Genomic DNA, 21,402 nt, shown 5'->3' with positions numbered 1-21,402 from the left:
TGACACAATTCCACCCTTAACACTGGATATAAACCCAGATCGATTGGCTTTGCACTGTTAAGCATTATGCTTTCATGCTTCCTGACATTACAAAATTACACCATTCTGTAGCCTTTGGATAGGAACAAAAGTCAGGAACTGGAGCGTGGCACGTGACCCCCCAAATCCGCGTTTAGAGCCACTGAACAGAAATCCACCCTCTAGAAGTCCTTAAATTGGAAAGTGCTCCCCAAATGCGTTTAGCAAAGAGACTGGTTTCCAGCTTACCAGGCAATTTGGCATCGAGGACTTTCCTCATAAACATTTACAAATATTCTGCTCTGTAATGAAGTTAATCAGTAAACCACGTAACCTCTGGCCTCTGTCACTCCTTACCTAGTCTCATTTTCAGTTGCTGTGAATAAGCTGAGAATGGTAATGCAGTTTCAGGAGTTAGAAAATCTAATTCAAATTAGTCCCTGCCACAGCTGCACACCGTCAGGGTTTGTCATGGAGAAGATGAGCGTGAAGCCTGCTAAAGGTAGAACACTGTTCACTGTTCCTACCTGTTTGGCTGAGGTGCTGCAACCAGGCCAGGGAAACGTGGGGGACTTTTTGAGATGGTAGCCACAGATCTCTGTCAAAGATGGCTCAGGCAGAACTAGAAGACTGGGGTGAGGCATTAGGGTGAGTGATTTTTATAGGGTTCTAAGTAGGTGAGGATTTCATTGAGCTCAAACCTAGGTATGTTTTCCCTAAAATCCCTCACTGGAAATTATGTAAAATTAGCACCTTTCAAGTTAAACACTAGGCAGTGCTAACATTAATGCCTGTGGACCCTTGAAAAAACATTTTAAAGTATATTATTTAATGCAGTGCTTAAAAAATGGCAAGACCCCGATCCCAGTGGGCCATGAAATCTATTTTGTGGCTTGTGACCAGTCTTAAAAACTAGAATAGGAGTAAAGTAGATTAGAAATGTCAGGATGCACCTTTAGGAGTAAAGATAGGTGCTATTTTGTGGACATTTTATTTCAATTACTTAAAGAAATGTGTAAGTGTGTACACAGGGCATGATTCAAACTGTGGGTTGCGGTGAGAAAAATAGAGATTGAGAAACACTAATTTACTGAACTAGTTTCACAGCAGATTTCTCCCAATAGTCTATGGAATATCAGGTCAGTCAAGAGTTCAGTGTTAGGCCTAGGCTATTTGTTTTCTATGAAGTAAAACATTGATTATAATTTTAAAAATAGACAGTGTGAAATAATATTGTCTGTTCTAATTCTTTTGTCAAAACAGAATCTTACCTTTTAAATTTTCAGCTAAAAGAGAAACTCTAATCATTTTTACAGTAATTACAATTTTGAACATATTTTTGACCACAGGCTTGGTGGCATGCTATTTTGTTTAAATGCAGTGTTTAAAAGTGACCAATGCTTTATTTAGAGGTGGAAATTAGTTAGAAGGTTGGGGAAGCAAATTTTCCATCATTTCAATTTAAGAAACATTTATTAAACATTTACACTGTGTCAGGCATTGTGTTAGGTGCCAGGAATGGGTGAGAAAAAAGGGAATATCATCTAATATATTTCCCGAAAGAGTTCAATAACAAAAATGCATTGAATGTTTATGCTATGTCAGTTTACATTCTTTGTCTTAGTTTATCTTTACCACAACTTCTCACCTAGGTACTATATTATTCTGGCTTTGTAGAGGAAGGAGCAGAAGCTTAAAGAAGTTCGATGTCTTTCCCAAGTTCATACATCTAGCAAGTTGCAGGTGAACTGAATCCAGATTTGCCCATGTAGGGGGGGCCTTGCAACCAGTATGTCATACCACCTCAAGGTTAGAGTGAAAGATGAGCCTGTAAACAAACAAACAATTGGACATGCTTCTGAGTGCTGAGTAAAGGTTTGTACAGAGGATGGGAGAGATTAAGTCTATGTCTTGGACAGACGTCACAGAGGAGGTGATCAGCTGACAGTCTAGGGAGAGGCACGATTATAAAAGACCTGGCACCAGGAATGGACAGCAACTTCCCAAATGAAGTTCTATCACCTAGTTAAGAAACCATGGATTAGGAAATAAAGGAAGGCAGAGAAGGCAATTTTTTTCCATTCATGAAAAGTTGCAGCAAACGTTCATGAAATATTTTCTATGGTCGGCATTGTGCCAAGGATGAAAGACTATATATAATCTGAACCCTTCATCAGTCTCATGAGAAAAAAAAAGTGAGATCATGGAAAAGAGCCATTGTTATTACATGGACCTGATTCTCCCACCCCTCTGCATCTTATGCTCTATCAGAAACATAGGTATTTCTTTACTTGTTTTTGTCTCAGCCCTTGGCATTTTCCCACCCCACCTCCACACACACTCAAGGAAGGCTGGGCCTTTTCTGTTTTCCATCTGTTGTGTTCACTCTTGCAGCCTTAGAGTCTAGCATATTGTCTGGCAAATAGCAAGTGTTAAATATAAACATAAATAAAAAACATCCTGTAACTTATGTCATTAGTACAGACTGATAGGTGTTAATAATATCTAATTAACTATCAAGTAACCCACTGAAATCAGGATTTTGTTAGGATCTTTAGAAAGCAAACATGTCTTTTTATGGCACTCAACTTATCAAAACTTTCTCAAAAACTTTATATATACTCAGAGCACTTTATGAGATAGCAAGGCTGAGTGATAATGATTCCATTTTAGGGAAGAAAGAAATTGAAACAAAAATGTTAGGCAGTTGTTCAGGATCTCGTAGTTCAGACTGAAAGTTGTTCCAGTCCTACCATTTGAGGATATGTTGACCATTCAGCTTTTTTTTATTGTAAGTCACCTATATATTTATTGTCTTTCCACTGTGGAGATTTGGGAGGGACACTGAAATACTGTAAGTGGTTGTGGTTTGGTAATGAAAGCATTAGTTAATAATATCATATGCTGTTCTCATATTCTTACCAGGTTTTGTTGTTTCCATGTAATACTATTGATGTCTTTGTGACAGCTTTCCATTTTAATTGAGATGATTCCAGAGATTGATGTGATATTGAAATCACTGTCTGACTTAAGAGACTCCATTGTGTCTCTTGATTATGAAAATATTTGTTTTGTTGAAACAATGCTCAGAGATCTTGGAATCATCATGTGAGGAGAAAAAAAGTACACATTTCACTGGATTCTACAGAATCCAGATTCTGTCATTAATTGATTATTTGACCTCAGGCAAGTTGTTTAACCTTATTGGACCTGTAGGTAGACCCTGGGGCTGGATGTAGGGATGGGTGATTGAGTGGGGGTAAAGTAAGATCAGCTGAAGGATAAAAATCTAGGTATAAGCACAAGTGAAACTAATGCTTTTCATGCTTTTTAATTCTTTCAGTCCTACTCACTTCACAAATTTTAGTCATATTTGGCTATGAAATAGATCGAGATTTTGCTTATATTTTATTTTTTCTGTAATAATTCCATATTTTTATATTCTTTCATTTTGTGTTCATAAGACAAACACCATTGCCACAAATTTTTGTCTGTCGGATATACTGACTTGATGCTGGTTTTATAAGGCTAAGTCAGATACGAAAGAGAAAATTGATTTTTACATGGATATTGTATACTTTTTGCCCTGTCAGTTATTTCCTGGCCCAATGCAGAAAGTATTCTTTTCAACAAACTTTTAATATGTCCCACTTGGCTATGGTAGAAAAGCAGTGCATTCTAATGCCTGTAGACTATTAGTCATATATTTATGGAGATTTTAGATATAAAGCACTGTAAGATCATCCAGCATGGAGTCTTCCCTTTACAGATGAGCAAAGAGGGCCAAGGGAGGGTGGCTAAGTACCATATCACCAGAGTCAGGGGAGACTTCCTAAGTAAAGCTATACTTAAAAGGAAATTTAGAGGTAAGTGAGGATAGCGAGATGAAACCCTCAGAGAGGATGACTGTTGCAGAAGGTTCCAGGCTCAGAAAGCAGCAAATGAGAAAGGTTCTGAGTTTGGCAGTAGCAAGGCATGTTTAAGGAACAGAGAATCTGGAACGTGGGAAATGGCTGGAAAAGAAAGGGCAGGATCGTGGACAGCCCTGCAGGCTGTGTTAGAGGTTGCCTACAAGCAGAGGCATCAAAGGGACCAAGGAACTCAGGTACAGAGGGAGGAAGAGAAGGGCTCTTACTATTGTGCTTTAAAGCATCATGCATCCGAAATGTTCCCAGCGAGGAGTGATTCAACACATGGGCTTTAAAGAAAGACTACCAAAATTCAAATTTCAGCTATTTAGGTAGGTAGCAATAAAGCTGCCTGACTTCTCTCTGGCTACTCATTAGTAAGGGAGGATAATAATGTTACCCACCTCATAGGATTTTGTGAGAAAGAAGTGAGAATATACAAGCGCCTGGAGCTAGGAAGGACTCTATAAAAACTTTCTGACAATAGTAGAAGGAGTAGTAGAACTGACATCAACCACCTCTTGAGCACTTCAAAGAGCAAAGTTTGGCATAACCTTTTTTGATGGCCAAACCTGACCTGAAAGGCTGTAAGGATTTTTCTGGCCTTTATTTATTCCTCTTTGTGTGAATATTTATATTTTACTCTGAAAAATATTGCTGTTTGATTATGGGTTCCTTCCCAGACTGGGCTAGGAGAAAGAGCATGTATTCTCTTCAAAAATCCAAACAATTCTGAATTCCTAATTACATGTCCTGAAAGGAAAGGAGCGACACACAGAAGCAATTCATCGGAGAATTCCGCTTTATTAGGGAAAGGTGCTGGGTTATATAGGAAGGGGCATGGGGTGATTGTGGTGTCACTTCTACGGGGCTGGTGGCTATTGGCTAGGTGCTGGGATTAGGGGGCGAGGGGTGATTGGGGTTCAGGTGGCGCCGGCGGGAACCGAGGACCCGGAAGAGAAGCAGGAAGTTCGCCATCTTATGGGTGGGGGCCCTTCATTCCCCCCTTTCTCCTCTATGGGGTTGTGGACGTTGCTTTCTCTCTGACTGCTTCCTGCTGAACGGGGGCGGAGAAGGGAGTGAGGGCTTGAGGATTGGGGGAAAGGGTTGATAGGACTCCCCACAGTAAGGACGAGTAGATGTGGGCTTCTTCAGGTTGGAAATCAGTGAAGGTTCCCTGTAACCATAGGTTGAGGACTTGTTGATTCTAATGGTGCCAAGAGGATACGGGTGCCAGAAGCCAGGCGTCTGCGGCCATTGTTTCCAGGAACAGTTTCCAGCGGAGAGAGGGGTCCATCTCAGCGTGTGGTGAGGAGGTTACGTGAGGGTGAGGGATCTTCTGTGGCCAGAAGCTGATAGTTCCTGAGTAAAAGCTGGTTGAAAGTTTGATTAGAGATTTTACTGACTTGGGATTTGATGAACTTTACTATACAAGGTAAGAAGAGACAGGCGAGGAGAATGATTATTACAGGGCCTGCAATGGGCCACAGCCAGGTGAGGAAGGGGTTTGTTAGTATTGAAGAGAATGGGTTGGAGGAGTAATACTGTGGGTACCGGGAGTTACCCATGTAGTGAATGGCGCAAGACCAGTAGGGACATCCCCGTAGGTGTCTGGCCATCGCCTGCAACAGGCTCATTTTTGGTCATAGAGGAAGCAGAGGTAGGGAGAATAAAGGCAGCTGCTAGCGAACACTTCGGTGGAGGGAGGAAAGTGGAGGTATAAAGGCTCGGACCAGCCTTTCAGAGGGCAGTCTGATGTGGCAATGAGGGCAGTAATTTTTGTTTGATGCTGTATGTAAGTCTATCTGACTTTGAATCGCCATACAAAGGAGGCTGGGGTGGCGGGGAAGACAATAGGAATGAGGAAAAAAAGCGAGAGAGAGCGAGGGAGCAGTAAAGGAGGAAAAAGTCATGATTCGGGTATGGATGGCAAAGGGGGTGAACGGGATTTTGGAGGAAAGAGGACAGTAAGGTCAGGAGTCTGGAGGGAGGGAGAGTCTGTAAACTTGTGTAGGTTAAGAGATCCTTTAGGTGATGTGGGGGCAGAATGGAAAGGGGCGCCCCGAATGTCAGTTTATGAGCTTCCTTCTGCAAGAGCTGTCCAGCGGCTAATGCCCGTAGGCAGGGGGCCCATCCCCGAACTGTGGGGTCTAATTGCTTGGAAAGATAAGCTACTGGGACAAAGGATGGGCCATAATATTGGCCTAGGACTCCTAGAGCTTGACTGGACCTCTCATGAATGTATAATGAGAAGGGCTTCGACAAATCAGGAAGACGGAGAGCTGGGGCTTCCATAAGGGCTCGACGGAGCTTAATGAAGGAGTGTCGGGGTGAGGAGGATAATGGTTCTTCAGGGGGGCCCTTGCTGAGGTCGTACAGGGGTCTTGCCAACAGGGAGAAGTTAGGGATCCACGCTCTAAAATACCCAGCCAGGCCTGGAAAGGAAAGGATTTCTGTCTTGGTTTTGGGAACGGACAGGTCAGAGAGGAGCCGTTTTCTGTCTAAGGTAATGGACTTTCTTTGTTGAGATAGAAGGAATCCGAGGTAAGTGACAGAAGGGGAAGAGATTTGAGCTTTGACGGGGGATACCCGGTAACCTCTGGAAGCTAGAAGGTTTAGTAGGGAGGCAGTGTCAAGTTGAGACTGTTCCCACGAGGGACTGCAGAGTAGAAGATTGTCCACGTATTGTAATAAGGTGGACTCGGAGTGATCATGATGAAACTGTTTGAGGTCCTGAGCTAGGACCTGTCCAAAAATATGGGGACTATCTCGGAAGCCTTGTGGCAAAACTGTCCAAGTGAGTTGTTCAGAATGTCTTGTGTATGGCTCCGTCCAGGTGAAGGTGAAAAAATCTTGGGAGAAGGGGTCCAGAGGGATAGAAAAAAATGCATCCTTGAGATCTAGGACTGAGAAGTGGGAGGCCGAGGCAGGGATCTGCGATAAAAGGGTGTATGGATTTGGGACTAAGGGACGGATAGGGACGACGGCCATGTTGATGAGGCGAAGGTCTTGGACGAGGCGGAAAGATCTGTTGGTTTTTTTTAACAGCTAATATGGGGGTATTAAATGGGGAGTGAGTGGGTCTGAGGTAATTTTTGTTTAAAAGATCTTGAATGATGGGTTGGAGGCCTGTGAGGGCTGAAGTGGTTAGAGGGTATTGGGCCTGACAGATATACTGAGAGGGGTCACGTAATTTGATAGAGGCAGGAGGACATAGAGCCACGGAGGGGCTTGTAATGTCTCAAACTTTGGGATTTACAGGGTGTATGAGGGCGGAACTGGAGCTTTCATTGGGTAGAGGGGGGTCCTCGGCTATGAGGGCCACCAGAAAGGGAGTACTGGGGGCTGTGGGAGTGGATATAGTTATGGAAACATGGAGGAGAGAAAGGATGTCCCGTCCTAGTAAGGGGATGGGACACTGGGGCATAACCAGGAAGGAGTGGGAGAAAGGTATGGGATTGTCCTGGATTGTGCATAAAAGGGGGGGTGGTTTAATGGGAAAATCTGTTTACCTCCTACCCCGACTATAGGAGTAATGGCAGGCGTGGTAGGGCCCTGGTATTCTCGCAAGACTGAGAAGGTGGCTCCTGTGTCTAGGAGGAAGGAGATGGGGCGACCGTCTACTATTAGAGTAACCCTGGGCTCCTGTTTGGTGATGGAAATGGTCGGGCGAGAAGCCCCCGGGCCCCGTCAATCTTCTTCTGCCAGCCCCACTACGGCGGGCTTAGGATGGGGGTTGTTCATCCAGCCTCCCCTTCGGGTGGCTGGGCAATCAGACCCCCAGTGGCCCTTTTTGTGGCATCTGGGGCATGAGGTGGTAGGAGATCTGGGGGAGGGGCACACCCTTGACCAATGTCCTTCTTGTCTGCACTTGAAACAAGCTCCTGGGGGGGGCTTGTCTGTAGAGGGGCGCCCAGGTTGTGGTTTTATCAGCTGGGCCAACATTTGGAAATTGGCCTGATCAGCCTTTTGTTTACGGCGTTCCTTCTCCTCCTCCCGGTTATGGAAGACTTTAAAGGCCACTGTTAGGATCTCAGTCTGTGGGGTAGCGGGGCCCTGTTCTAACTTTTTGAGTTTAGCTGTAATGTCGGGGTAGCTTTGAGCCAGGAAGTATGTCATAAGGACGTGTCTCCCGTCAGGCGTTTCTGGGTCCAGGCTGGTAACTGTAATAGGGCTTGAGGGAGTCTGTCTAAGAACTCGGAGGGAGTTTCCTCTTTCCTTTGAATTATATCTTGGAGCTTTTGAAAATTGACTACTTTACGAGCTGCGTTTTTCAGACCTGCTATTAAGCAGCAGGTGAAGATATCTCGAGAGCGGAGACCCACGGCAGTGGGGGACTGAAGGGTTCTGGCTCAGTCTGTGGGGGAGAAACAGGTGATGGGGGCAAAGACGGAGGAGGCTCCTGGGACTTAGAGGGGGGCTGAAAGGCTCAGGCTTGATCTGCAGGGGGGTGAGGTGGGGGAGGAGATGGTGGGGGAGGAAGGGGGAGGGGCTGTTGTAGGAGAGGAGGGGGAGGGGAGTGAGCGGGAGGCTTCTGCGGGAGAGACGGCTTGCAGGCTAGGAGAACTTGGGGGGAGGCGGGGGGAGGAGGCGGTGGCGGCGAGGGGGGCAGGAGGAGGAGGCGGAAAGCTTCGGTGTAGGGAATCTCCGTCCATTTTTTCAGGCGCTGGCAGAAGTTAAAGAGATCGTGAGTGATGTTAGGATCAAGAGCTCCCCCTGCGGGCCATTGGTTGTGATTGTCTAGGGGGCATGTCGGCCAATCTTGGGAGCAGTATTTACGGAGAAGTTTTGGTTTTATATCAGGCGTCAGGGAGAGGGTGGCTAGATAATTGAGCAGGCATTCAAGAGGTGAGCTTCCAGGGAGCTATGAGGAGGCTCCCATGCCCAAAGGACAGAGAAGGAGACACAGAGGGGAAGACGAACGGAGACCCTCGGACTGGGAGCAGACGGCAAGGAGACAAAGGGCGTCCCCGATGATCCTTGGGGGTCTGCGGGAACTCGTACACGAGTCGGTTTCTTAGGAAGTGTGGGTCGTCACCCAGGCTTCTCTAGGAAGGCAGATGCCGGAGTCCGAGGTACCTGGTACTAGGAGTTTTCGGCGGAAGGAACAGAAGGGGGAGGGGGGAAAGGCAGTCACCTCGTTTATGGCTGTTGGGGGAGGGGCCTGAGCGTCCGCCGCAGCCGTGAAGGCCTAAGGCGGGGAGAGCTCCCTCCTCGTCGGGGAAGAGCGGCCCACTCCGGGGGAAAACTTACCCAAAGGCCAAAGAGGAGTGTTGAGTGTGAGGAGCCAGCGCCGGAAAAAGAGGACGAGGGCAAGCTGCTGCTGGTGTCGGGGGAAGACGGGGCCCAGTTGGGGTGTCCCGTCTCCCGGGTTTCGGCACCAATGAAAGGAAAGGAGCAACACACAGCAGCAAGAATTCCGCTTTATTAGGGAAAGGTGCTGGGTTATATAGGAAGGGGCATGGGGTGATTGTGGTGTCACTTCTACGGGGCTGGTGGCTATTGGCTAGGTGCTGGGATTAGGGGGGTGAGGGGTGATTGGGGTTCAGGTGGCGCCGGCGGGAACCGAGGACCCGGAAGAGAAGCAGGAAGTTCGCCATCTTATGGTTGGGGGCCCTTCATGTCCCATGAGCTTCAGATGAGGGACTGTAGATTGGTATTATCATATTCAATCCTCAGCATAACCCTTGAAATATGTATTTGATCCCAAGCTTGCTGCTATAAAAACTGGGGTTCATCAATTGTTCAACTAATTTACTCAAAGTCCCACTATTCATAAGAAGTGGAGTTTGAATTTCGAGCTAGGGCTGCTTGATTTACCTTGAAGGGTCAGACACATTTTGTACATCCTCCTATATCTTATCTATGTCCATTAAATTTTTTAGCATTTTGAATAATTTAAATATTTATATTTTCTAAACAGTCATAGTTTATGATTCCAGAAAACAGAACCATTTTCAAAGCCTGATCATTTTCTATTACCTAGAGAGTGTATAGGTAAGGGGCTCGTTTTTGTAATAATGATAGTAGAGTAATAACTATTATTACTATCTTAATGGCAGCTATAATTTATCAAGCACTTCTGGTGTGCCAAACTTCTAGCAAAGTGTTTGGCATGCATTATCTCATTTAATCCTTACACCAACCTAACAAAGTCAGTATTATTACCTATTTTACAAAAAGAAAACTGAGACTTAGGGATGTTAAATAAATTGTCAACATGGACAAAGAAAATACGTAATCAAACTGGGATTTGAACCCAGGCTCATTCTAGGCACTGCATTCTTTTTTTTTTAAGCTCCTCCTTTATTTTATTATGACTGAAATGTGCATACAAATGCATGGTAAAATTACAAATGGCAGAAAGACTGTGAAATCTTTCACCCCAGGAAGCAGTGCAACAATTTCACTCCCCAGCTACCATCATCTACTTCTTTTATATCATGTAGAAATTTGCCTTGTATCACACACACACGTTTTTTAATACCCACATAAATAGGCACATTATTCTTAAATTTTTTCAAATAGCACCATATCACAGAAACTTTTCCATATCACAGAAACTGTTCCATATCAATGTAGATGGATCTAAATTATTGTTCCCATTTATACATATATTTCAGTGTTATGGACATAATATAATTTAATTAAAGTTCTATTGATGGATATTTAAATAGTCTCTAATTCATGGTTCTTACAAATTTTGCTGCAAATGAGCATCTTTACACAAACACTTTGTTCATAAAGATGCAAGTATACATCTAAAATAAATTTTCTAGAAGTGAAATTGCTGTTCTAGGAGAATATCTGAGTTTTAAATGGTGAAAGATATTGATAAATTGTCTTCCAAGTATATACTTGCTTTTCTGAGTATATACTATTGAATGATTTTTACCTTTATAAATTTTGGGATGAAAATTTTAAGTTTTATATTGCAGTTTAAATTTGAATTAAATTATTGGCAAAGGTAAGCACAACTTTTTGTATTTTTCTAAAAACACTTGTGTTTGTATTTCTAAAAACTGTCCATTCTTGTCCTTTATCCTCTTTACATGGGGTTGTTGAATGTTTTCTTATTGGTTTGCAAGAGCTCTTTGCATATTAACAATAAAAATTTTTGGTCTGCCCTCTATGTTGCAGATATGTTTCTGAGCTTGCAGTTTGTCATTTAATCCTTTATGTAGTTTTCTTTAACTATAAACATGTTGTTAATTTTTATACAGTTAAATATCCCATTCTTTTTTTAGAGCCCATATTCCTATTCATAGGCTAAACTGACTCTCTAATTTATAGAATGATAACATTAATTCTAGTTTTGTTCCTTTTGTTCAGGTGTACTAACAGAACAAGCAGTAGGTCCTCTTGGACAGAATTTAGATGTGGAACCATATTCACAATACAACAGTGTTCAGTTTCCTCAAGTTCAACCACAGATTTCCTCATCATCCTATTACACCAACTTGGGTTTCTACCCTCAGCAGCCTGAAGAGTGGTACTCTCCTGGAATATATGAACTCAGGCGAATGCCAGCTGAGACTCTCTATCAGGGAGAGATCGAGGTAGCAGAGATTCCTGTAGCAAAAAAGGCCCGAATGGGTGCATCATCAGGGAGAATAAAAGGGGATGAGCTATGCGTTGTTTGTGGAGACAGAGCATCTGGATACCATTATAACGCATTGACCTGTGAGGGGTGCAAAGGTGAGCATCTTTTGGTTGGCAATTTTCTTATTGTTAAGGTTTTACTATATTGGTTGTTGAAATCCTTCCAAGTGGATTCTTCCCTTTTCCCAAGTAACTTTTCATTTTTTCTTTTCTTCTTTTACCTCATCCCACCTCCTCACTTTCATGGGGATGTTATAGATCTCTAAGAAAAGCCTGTTAGAGTATTTAGCTTCTGTATAAGTAAACTTTTACCTGTATACAACCTCACACATGATTAAAAGGAACTTATGATTGCGGGTTTCCTAGGGTTTGTTATTCCTGTTGTTGTTGTGTTTTAAAAGAAGACAAACTGTGGAACTCATCTCTTTACAAATTAAGGTCAAGGAGAATAAGACTTTATTATATGATATATTTATTATACCTCAGTAGTAAATGTATTATTTCTCCTACCTTGTTCCCATTTTATAGATTAAGAAAGGGAGGCCAAGAGGTTGATCAACTTACTCAAGGCTTCAGAGGGTGGAGGCTAAAAGGGGTAGGGCTTCAGATCTGCAGCTTACAAACCTGGCTCCAGAGCTTTTGCTTCTAACCAGTAGACTACTGTGCCTCTTATTTTTTGCCCACTCAGTGATCATTCCACTCTTACAGCTATTTGCTCAAGGCTAATATTGACTTACTCAGTGGCCAAAGGAAGAAATCAAGTGCTCCATTTAGATGTTAAGGTATTGATATTGTCTGAGCCTAAAGTCAGTAACCTGGGCTGGCTCACCTCCTTTCCAGAGAACTTTTAGTGAAACCTGGTCCTCCTGAGAATAATCCGGGCCATGGCACGATGACTAGAGGGAGAAGGGTGTGCCAAGGATGACTTAGAAACACCCACTCTAAAGGCAGGCAGAAGGAAGCCTATCAAGGATAAAGAATAGAAAAAGTCAAAGATAGGAGGTTACTAGGAAAGTACAGGGTCACAGAGACAAGTGGACAGCAAAGTGGTCAAAGGAGAACTGGTCGTCAGGAGAGGTCAGACAGGAAAAGCTGGATCCCGACGTAGCTACAATATTAAGAGAGAGAATGGCAGAGCTTTTTCATTGATTTTGATTTGAGACTTTGCCCCTCCAAAGGCAGCAAAAGGAACAGTGTGCAGGCAAGGGGATGAGATGGAGTCATGCAGAGCCCATGCTCCACACCAGGGGTTAGCAATTTTTTTTCTGTAAAGAGACAGTAAATATATAAGGCTTTGTGTCATAATGGTCTCTGTTGCAATTGTACAACTTGCAAACACAGCCATGTAAAAAGAGGGCACAGCTGACTTTACTTAACCTACAAAAATAGTCAGGAAAGTAAAATAATAGTTAGTGGGCAGAATTTGGCCCATGGGCCTAGCTGTAGTTTGCTGACTCATTTATAGACCAATGACTCTAGAGCATCAAGTGTCAGAATTAACTGGAAGCTGTGTGATGAGAGAACATAACGCTCAGGGCGTATGTACAAGAAACATGACCTTATCTTGTGTTTAATTCAGTGTCAAGCCCCAATGGAAACTTTATTTCATTCAATTCAGGATTATTCTACTCACCCTTGTCCCCTGCCAAAAAAGCCACTTTTTCCTGGGGATTTGTCTCAGTCCCAGGATGATGTGTCGCAAAGGCACCAGGCCCTGGGGCGGGGCTACTGCTGTCAGGGCTGTAGTGCAGTCCAGCATCTGCTGGATTTTGCTCCAGCTGGTCTGCAGTCACCAGTGGAAAAGGTCTCTGAGGGTCATTCCTGGGGTCCTGAGCATGCTTCTCCTCCTGGTGAGCCCCAGCCTGCTTCCCCACAGCTCGGGTGGGTGGGCTCCTGATGCTGCTGCAGTGTGGCGCTGGAGTGCCCAGCTGCCCAGGGAAACCATGCCGCCATTTCCTCTGTTCCTCTGCCATGTGGAGTGCAGGGAACCCCAAAAGCCTCTCCAGGCTCTCCCCAGGAAAGGATACAAGAATCCCTCTGTTCTAGGATTCCTGAATGACATGGAGTTTCTATAATCTTTCAACTTTTCCATCCCAGGACTCAGCCTGGGGATGGGGGTGGGAGAACCAGAGATCAGAAGCTTCTTGGGTACTTAATAGGCCTGAGGTCTTTGTCTGCCTCTCCCAACCTGGGGAAATTTAGTTTTTGGGATCTTGGGGCTTTCAGCTTTGGTGACTAAAAAGCCAGTAATTGGCTCCTTTGTGCTTTGTACATGTTCTCTTGAGGAAACAAATGAAAATCATTCCAGCTTAGTGAAGGGGGGAGGTACCCACAATAGGGTAGAGGACAAATGAACAAGCCAGGGCCCCGTGCCAGGCAGCATGACAGTTTGGCCATCTTGGTCCCCCACCCCCACCCCCACTCCTTGGATGTCTGCACTTAACCAAATGCAAAACAAATTTCCCTCCACAACTTTCCAAAGGAGGTGTGGACTTGGGGTTTGACGGGCATGCATTGAATCTAGACTGCACTTGGATGAGTAACCACTTTACTTGATACATCAGAATTCAGTGAACTAAAATAGAAACCAAAATTTCAAGTAGAAAGGAATTAATACAGGAGAAGATGGAAGGGCAGAGGAGCAGATTCTATGCTGAGTGTCTGAGAGGGTGCTCAGAGCCATACTGCAGAACTGGCTGCCAGGGAGTTGGTATATTCAAGAAGATGGAAACTCACGAAGCTAATACAGAACTACTGGCTCCAGGAATACACGACCTTAGCTGCCATCTAGGGAGCAGGGAGCTGCCTTCACTGCAGTTACTGGTCTGAAGCCATGGCTTGCTGCTAAATCTGTGTTTACAAATGATGAATGACCTGTGCGTTGCCTTTCAATGCTTTTGAAGCTAGCAACTGGAAACCAAGACGCTGCCACATCAGATCTCCACGGTCCTGCTTGCCAGCAGAAAGAACAGAAATAGCAGAGGCATAACTCTTCTTCACTTCCACCTTCCAAATGTCTTACAAGGGCATCTGTTTGGCAGAGCTTAAATCATATCCACAAGGTTAGCTGCAAGGGAGTCTGGGAAAGAAACTGTGTGCAACATTCCTGATTTTACAGAAGAGGATGCATGCTAGAATAGAAGGAGGTACGGTGGATATCCAGCTAGCTGATCCTCATTTGTGGAACATTTAATTTCTCTGCATCTCTACTCTTCAAAAAAAGGTAATATCTATTTCAGAGTCTTTGTGAAGATTAAATTAGATTTTTATATGTAAAGATCCTGACAATTGCCTTGCTATAGAACTTCCTTGCAGATCTGTTAGACCTGTGGGTACTTAATAGGGTACACACACACACACACACACACACACACAACTGAGTAGAAAAAATTTAAAAACTTAAACTAAACAAAGACCGTGGTTAAACTTCCTGATTTCATTGATCTCTATATTGTTTCCATTAGAAATATTTTAAATTTTTAATTTTTTTCTTGCAGACATTTATGGTATTGAGAGAAATTTTGATATTTTTTACAAGTAATAACTGCAGAACGCAAGCATAGCCCAGAGTGACACTGATTGCCATTTGCTCAGCACTAGATTAAATCAAGAGCTTTCTTTCCCCCCCCAGTTATCAGTGGAGCATATGGAAATGTGCTAATGTCTGAATGAATTTGGATTCAAACTTCAAGCCTCAACTAGCAAAACCAATCTGCATCTGACTGGGAATTTCAAATTGTCGCATTTCCGAATAGGTCAATGTCAGTCACATCTATCTCCATGCCAGGAGAGTCTATTCCTGTCAGGGAGAGAATGCTAGAATTCTTAAAAGTCATTTCATGAGTACATGGTGATCTATTGTCCTTTTGAACATATTCAGACTTAGTTCTAAAGTTTTAGAAAAAGATTCCATAATTATTGAAGCTACTCTGGTGTGTAGAGTAGGTGCAGACTGCTTCCAAGGAGGCCTCTGTTTGTGGGTCAGAGCTGGGGTGCTTTGGCTCAGGCACAAGCTTAATGAAATGCTATTTGACTTTGAGGTATGATTTATAAGATTCAATAATGATCCTAATGAACTCTAAAGTCCAAATTATCTTAGAGTGTGGTGTAAGGGGTGCATTGGAAGCCTTTTGTAATAAGTGTTATGAAAATTACAGGGAGAAGAGGATGCTGAAGGCAGACAATCTAGTTCTGATGCTGGCTGATTCTCATCCCAGCTATTTTAAGTTACTTAACATCTCTGGGCTTTGGACTCCTCACCTGTATGAGAATAATAATAAAGATGGTGATGAGGAGGTTGAGATGATGGTGGTAATGCTGCTGTTGATAGATAAATAACATCTATCAAGTGATTTTTATATGCAGGCTTTCCCTGGTGGCTTCACATGTACTAACTCATTTAATATTCAGATCAACCCTTTGAGGTAAGTATCTAGGGATTGTTGGACGGATTATATACAGTCACGTGTGTAAAGCAATTAACCCAGTACTCAGCAATGGTAAACCCTCAATAATGTCCACTATTATTACTATTATCATTGGGTTGTTGAAGAAATAAAATGGGACATTATTTTTAAAACACTTAGTTCTATACCAGGCACACTTGAATGCTCAACAGCATTAGCTATTGTTATTTTGTTGATGAATTCTTTTTATATCATCATTGTTATTCTGTTCACCTAACTTTCCTAATTTGGATCATGAACTATCTTCAAAACTATCACTCTTCCTATTAATTAATTATTAGGAGCCTTTGGCTCCTGGGAGTTTGAATGAATTAATTCAATTCTTTATTCAGCAAATATTATTAAGTATCAATTATATACCTGGCACTATTCTAAGCATAGGAGATGCAATGGTGAACAAACCACACAAAATTACTGCTTTCATAGTCACCATTTTAAAGCAGAACAGGAAAATACTTTACATAGCTGAGCTAAAATACAAAAGAGAGAAAACAATAAAACAAAAAACTTAAAGATTAAAAATATAAAAGCAATAAAGCAGTATCAGAAAGGACATACTGGAAGTTAAATGGCAAAAGGTTTCAATGGATAAAAATGGAAATTTCAAATAAATACATAGCAGTGGTACAAGATAAAACTTGATGTTAAAATTAGATTTAAACAAGAAAAGAAGGTTAAAGTGAAATATATAAGCAATATGTCAATATGAAAGTAGTGACTAAAAGAAACTCTAGCTGTCAGCCTTTGGCTCCTAAGAGTTTGCCTACCAGGGATCCTAACTGGCTCCGAAAGACTTGCAAAGCCAGCTCACCGGCACCATCATTCCCCTTCCCTCATTCTCCCAACTCTGAAAGTGTTGACCTTCACCTCTATAATCTTTGAGAAGATCCAGTATTTCTCTTGCAATGAGGGGGTTGAAAGCAAAAGCCCTATGCAAGAGAGTTATCTTAGAGGCAGACAACTTTAGCTTTTGTCTTAGGAAGTGACCATAAAAAGATGACTACCCTCTTGGGGTGAGAAAGAAAAGCAAAAAAACAATAGGAGCAGAATCATGGATCACTTAAATTATCCTTTCACATTAACATTCCTAAAATCATTGAAAAACACATTTATGGTCTCAAACTAATTGGGGAAGGTAATGATTCCATTATGGGCTGGGCAGTTCCCACCATAGGTTATTTCCTTTATCCTTGTAAATGGCTCCATGAGATAGTATTATCATCTCCTTTTTGCAATTAAAGATACCAACACTCAGAAGCTCACCCAGGCCTTGCAGCTGTGAAAAGAATGGAGTAGAACCGGAAGTCAAATCTGCAGGACTCCCGAACTTCACTTTTCCCTCTGTACCATCCTTTCCTTCATCTTATTGTCAATGACTTACCAAAGACAGCACTAGCACTAGAGCAAATGCAGAGAAAATGAAAATGAATGTTTTGAAAGTTAGTTCTGTGTGTGGGAAAAAAAACACTCTAAAAGAAAAAGCAAAGCCTGAATAATGGCAAATCCAAACCCACTGGCTGTTTGACGGAATGGTCCCCTAGTGTTCTCCACCAACATGCTTTCCGAAAGCAGTTACTGTATTTAACAACTATAAATTAGTGGACAACACTCACTTGTGTACAAAATAGGACATCCTCTTAATAACTAAGAAAGGTCATCAGCTCCGTGCACACATATAAATGACAAGCACCATTCATATCAATTTTAAAAATGAAGAGCAGCATCCAATATAGACATATTTATGTATATTTATATATTCTATAGCCAGGGTTTGCTAATTATTGCATATTTTAACAAAATATGAGTGAAAGTGAAAAATTTTTTAAATCTCAAGTGAGACTTTCAGTAAACATGAAAAAATGTTTTTTCTCTTTTTATTATTCTATAAATAAATGAACTCCTTTTAGGAACAAAAAGATTATACCTCTATTCATTTGATGAAATCTGTCTAGCTTTGACAGGCAGAGGAGCTGGAAAATTTACATTTGGTTAGGTGAATCTTATAGTGACTTTTTATTTGCTCAGGTTTTAGATGAGTTATATACATACCATTCTGGGAAATTTTAGGAGACATACTGTCAACTAATATAATATATTTTTTATCTAAAAATGTCAGGTCAGTGTAAAAGAGTATAAATTCTGGTTTTTAGTTACAAAATAAAAACCATTTAAAAATTGAGTATCTAAATCATACTGTTTATTAGAGAGAAAAACCAGGCATCCAAGTATCTTCATTTCTAATTGTGCTATATGTGCATTAAGAGATATAATTTGAGAACCTCAGTTGAAAGATTCAGGGATAGGCTAAGAAGCAAAGGTATGGTTATACTTGGGGATCCATCTGAAGTATAGAAAACTATCTTAGGAAGGATGCTATGTGATACAATGTCATGTTATCGTTGAACATTTCATTTCTAACCTACCAAACCTAATAAGATACCTACTAATAGTGTGTGGACTCTGTCCCTTCATTCATTCAACAAATATCCATGAGTCCCTGGTAGTATAGGTACCATACTTGACCCTCAGGACATAGCATTCAATATAGTTTGACAGAAGAAAACTAATTTGGATTTGCTGATAGTTTGGATATAGGGTGGGAGACAAAGAGAAGAGACAAAAAAGACTCCAAAAATATTTTGATCTGAGCAACAAGGAGACTTTATGGGCTACTACAGGAAAAAGCGGGGAGGAATAAGATCGGGGGTGTAAAAGCAGACATTTTATTCTAGACAAGTTGAGTTTAAGGTACCCACCTATGAGATATCCAAAGGGAAATGATGAGTAGGTAATTGGGTTCATGCATCTGGAGTTTGTGAATACGGTCATAAATTTGAGAGGTGTCAGAATATCAATGTGCTTATGTTTAAAATCAAAGGAGTGGATGAGATCACATAGGGATTGAGTTTAGCTGGAGAAGAGTCTAAGGACTGAGCCCTTGGGCACTGGAATATTTAGAGGAAGAATTAACAAGGCAGCATGAGAAGGAGGGTCCAAGGAAGAAGGAGAACCAAGAGTTAGACTTGTGGAGGCCTGTGGAGGAAGTGACTCAAGCTGACAGAGGCACCCAGTTGTGTCAGACACCAATGGTGGTTCAACGAAGATGAAGACTAAGAACTGAGGCCAAGTGGAGGATCCCTGTCCTGTGACATTGTGGGCATGAAAGCCTGACTGGCATGGGTTCAAGAGAAAAAAGGAAGAGGTCAAACAGAGACTGAATATGGACAATTCCTTCAAGAAAAGGAGCAGAAAAACAAGATGGCGGATGGAAGGGTGGTTAAAAGACACCAGCCCGTCTTTAATAAAAGGAAGACATGCAGATTATGGGGTACATGCACAGATAAACTGATAGATTTTGTGGTGGTGCAAGTGAGAATTCTCTTTTGACAGGTTCAATTTCCTCAGTCACATAAGCTCAGTGGTCAGATAAGTATCAGAGGTGGGGATGTGGTCTCGGGAGGCTAAAGAGAGAAGAAACGTTGTAACAAAGCCTGAGGGAGTCGGGGAGGGCACTGACTAGGATGTGACAGGATGGGCTGCAGCGTGGAGGGCCGCTCCATACTGATTGTCAGGAATGACAAACACTATCATGTGGTTGTGCTTCTTCCTGACATGTTGAGGCTGCTCAAATATAGACGTGGAAGGTTGAGGTTCATCAAATTCAACCCAGAATGGAATGAATTAAAAGAGATAATTTTACAAGGATATATATACTCACCCACATAAAAATAAAAAGCAAATAAGATTGGTTGTTTCTGGGAAGCTGGGTGGCTGGCAGACAGTCATAGGGAGGAGATGTTTTACTCTATATTCCTTTTGTACCTATTGAATTTTGAACCATAGGAAATAATAAGCCAAAGAATGATCGAATAATTTTAGATAGAGATAGTGATATGAAAAGACAATGGGAAAGAGGTGAATGGAGCCTATGGAAGATACCACTGTGCATAGAGTGGTGGTACTCATTCCTCCGTCTTTGGCCCCTGTTTGTTGCTTGGAACTACATGCAAACAACTACTTGCTATCCGTGGCTTAGCACACAAGTTGGCAAACTTTTCCTGCAAAGGGACGGATAGTCAATATTTTAGGCTTTGCAGGTGTTCAGGTCTCTGTCAGAACTATTTGATGGCCATTGTAGGGCAAAAGCAGACATACATGTAAATGAATGAGCTTGGCTGTGTTTCAATAAAACTTTATTTATGAACACTGAAAGTTGAACCTCATAATTCTTTACATATCACAAAATATTATTATTCTTTTGATTTTTGTCAACCATTAAAAAATGTAAAAACCATTCTTAGGTTGCTGGCCCTACAAGATTGTTAGGGGGCTGAATTTTCCCCGCATAGTTCTTCCTCCCGCCTGTACCCCACCCTTGCCCTCAATGCTTTTGGGACTTCCCCATCTCCTTGTATCTGAACTTGGAGCTTCCTCCACTGCTCCTATTCCTGCATTCTTCTTGGGCAATGTTTACACATAAATTTACTCTATTTTCTAGCTTTCATAGATTCATCAATATTTTTGATACACTGATGGAGGTGTATTATAACCCTTATAACTATGCTGTTCTAATGAACTTTTCTCTCATTTAATGTATTTTTTTGACAGAAGAGAATACAGAAGTTTGACGAATGCCCTTTGACTACTAAGTTTTTTGTAGACTTGTATACTTTGGAATGATGTTAGGCAACCTCCAAAAATAATTCAAAGTCAGTCCTTTTTAAATTTATTTAAGAAAAAATCAATAGAGATTGTAGTTGGTAAAAATAACTGTTGGAAAAGTCATGTAGAGTTTTGTTTTGTTTTGTTTTTAGCTGTCCAAGAGGTTAAAGGGTAAAAAAAAAAAACTTAAAATCAGCAATTAACAGGAACTAGACTGTCAACAATAATTTTCATCAATTGCATCACAAAAGTTTGAGGGTTTGCTTTGTCAAAAACGATAGTCTGAATCTGCTCTTGCCAGGAAATCTATTATCAAGTTCAAAAAATTTCAGCAAGCAGCTCAAGGAGAAGGGCTGAGATTCTAAAGACAAAGCAATTGTGTGATGAAGACCAAAGTTTACATTTTTTGTATTGGCAGCCCTTCTCTGGTTTGTGGCCAATTTGCAGCTTCCTAACAGAAAAGACAGAGGTAGGAAAGACAGTTGGAGTGGGGAGGGAGAGTCGGATGTTTCTGGGAGTTTCAAAGATAGAGAAGAAAGTGTGGAGCTCTTCGCATGTCTTGTGGTATTTGGAGAGATTAATGTAATTTTTAGGAATATAAACTCCTCACTAGAAGGACAGCATAGTGTAGTTAAGAGCACAGAGTTTGAAACTGAGCCTGTTAGCATTCAAATCTGAGCTGTACCACTTACTATCCAGAGGACCTTGAGCAAATTATTTTGTCTGTGTAACTCTGTCTCCTTACC

At 41.9% G+C, this 21,402-nt stretch overlaps 1 protein-coding gene across 5 annotated transcripts in view; it reads left to right on the top strand.

The window, feature by feature from the left end:
- The window catches only part of NR1H4 (nuclear receptor subfamily 1 group H member 4), a 65,738-nt gene that overhangs the window by 20,769 nt on the left and 23,567 nt on the right, over positions 1-21,402 (top strand). For 2 of the 5 annotated variants that reach the window (XM_036891379.2, XM_036891378.2), the window contains exons 1-2: positions 377-520; positions 11,259-11,624. In XM_036891379.2, the coding sequence (XP_036747274.1) occupies positions 412-520; positions 11,259-11,624 (475 nt within the window). In that variant the 5' untranslated portion in view covers positions 377-411. Of the gene's footprint in view, positions 1-376; positions 521-11,258; positions 11,625-21,402 lie in introns of those variants that run through there. The other 3 variants (XM_036891380.2, XM_036891381.2, XM_057486478.1) reach the window with 2 other exon arrangements.

Source organism: Manis pentadactyla, chromosome 10 (assembly GCF_030020395.1).
Source record: "Manis pentadactyla isolate mManPen7 chromosome 10, mManPen7.hap1, whole genome shotgun sequence".
NCBI lineage: Eukaryota > Metazoa > Chordata > Mammalia > Pholidota > Manidae > Manis > Manis pentadactyla.
The sequence above is the reverse complement of the archived record's forward strand: the minus strand, read 5'-3'. Positions and strand labels throughout refer to the sequence as shown.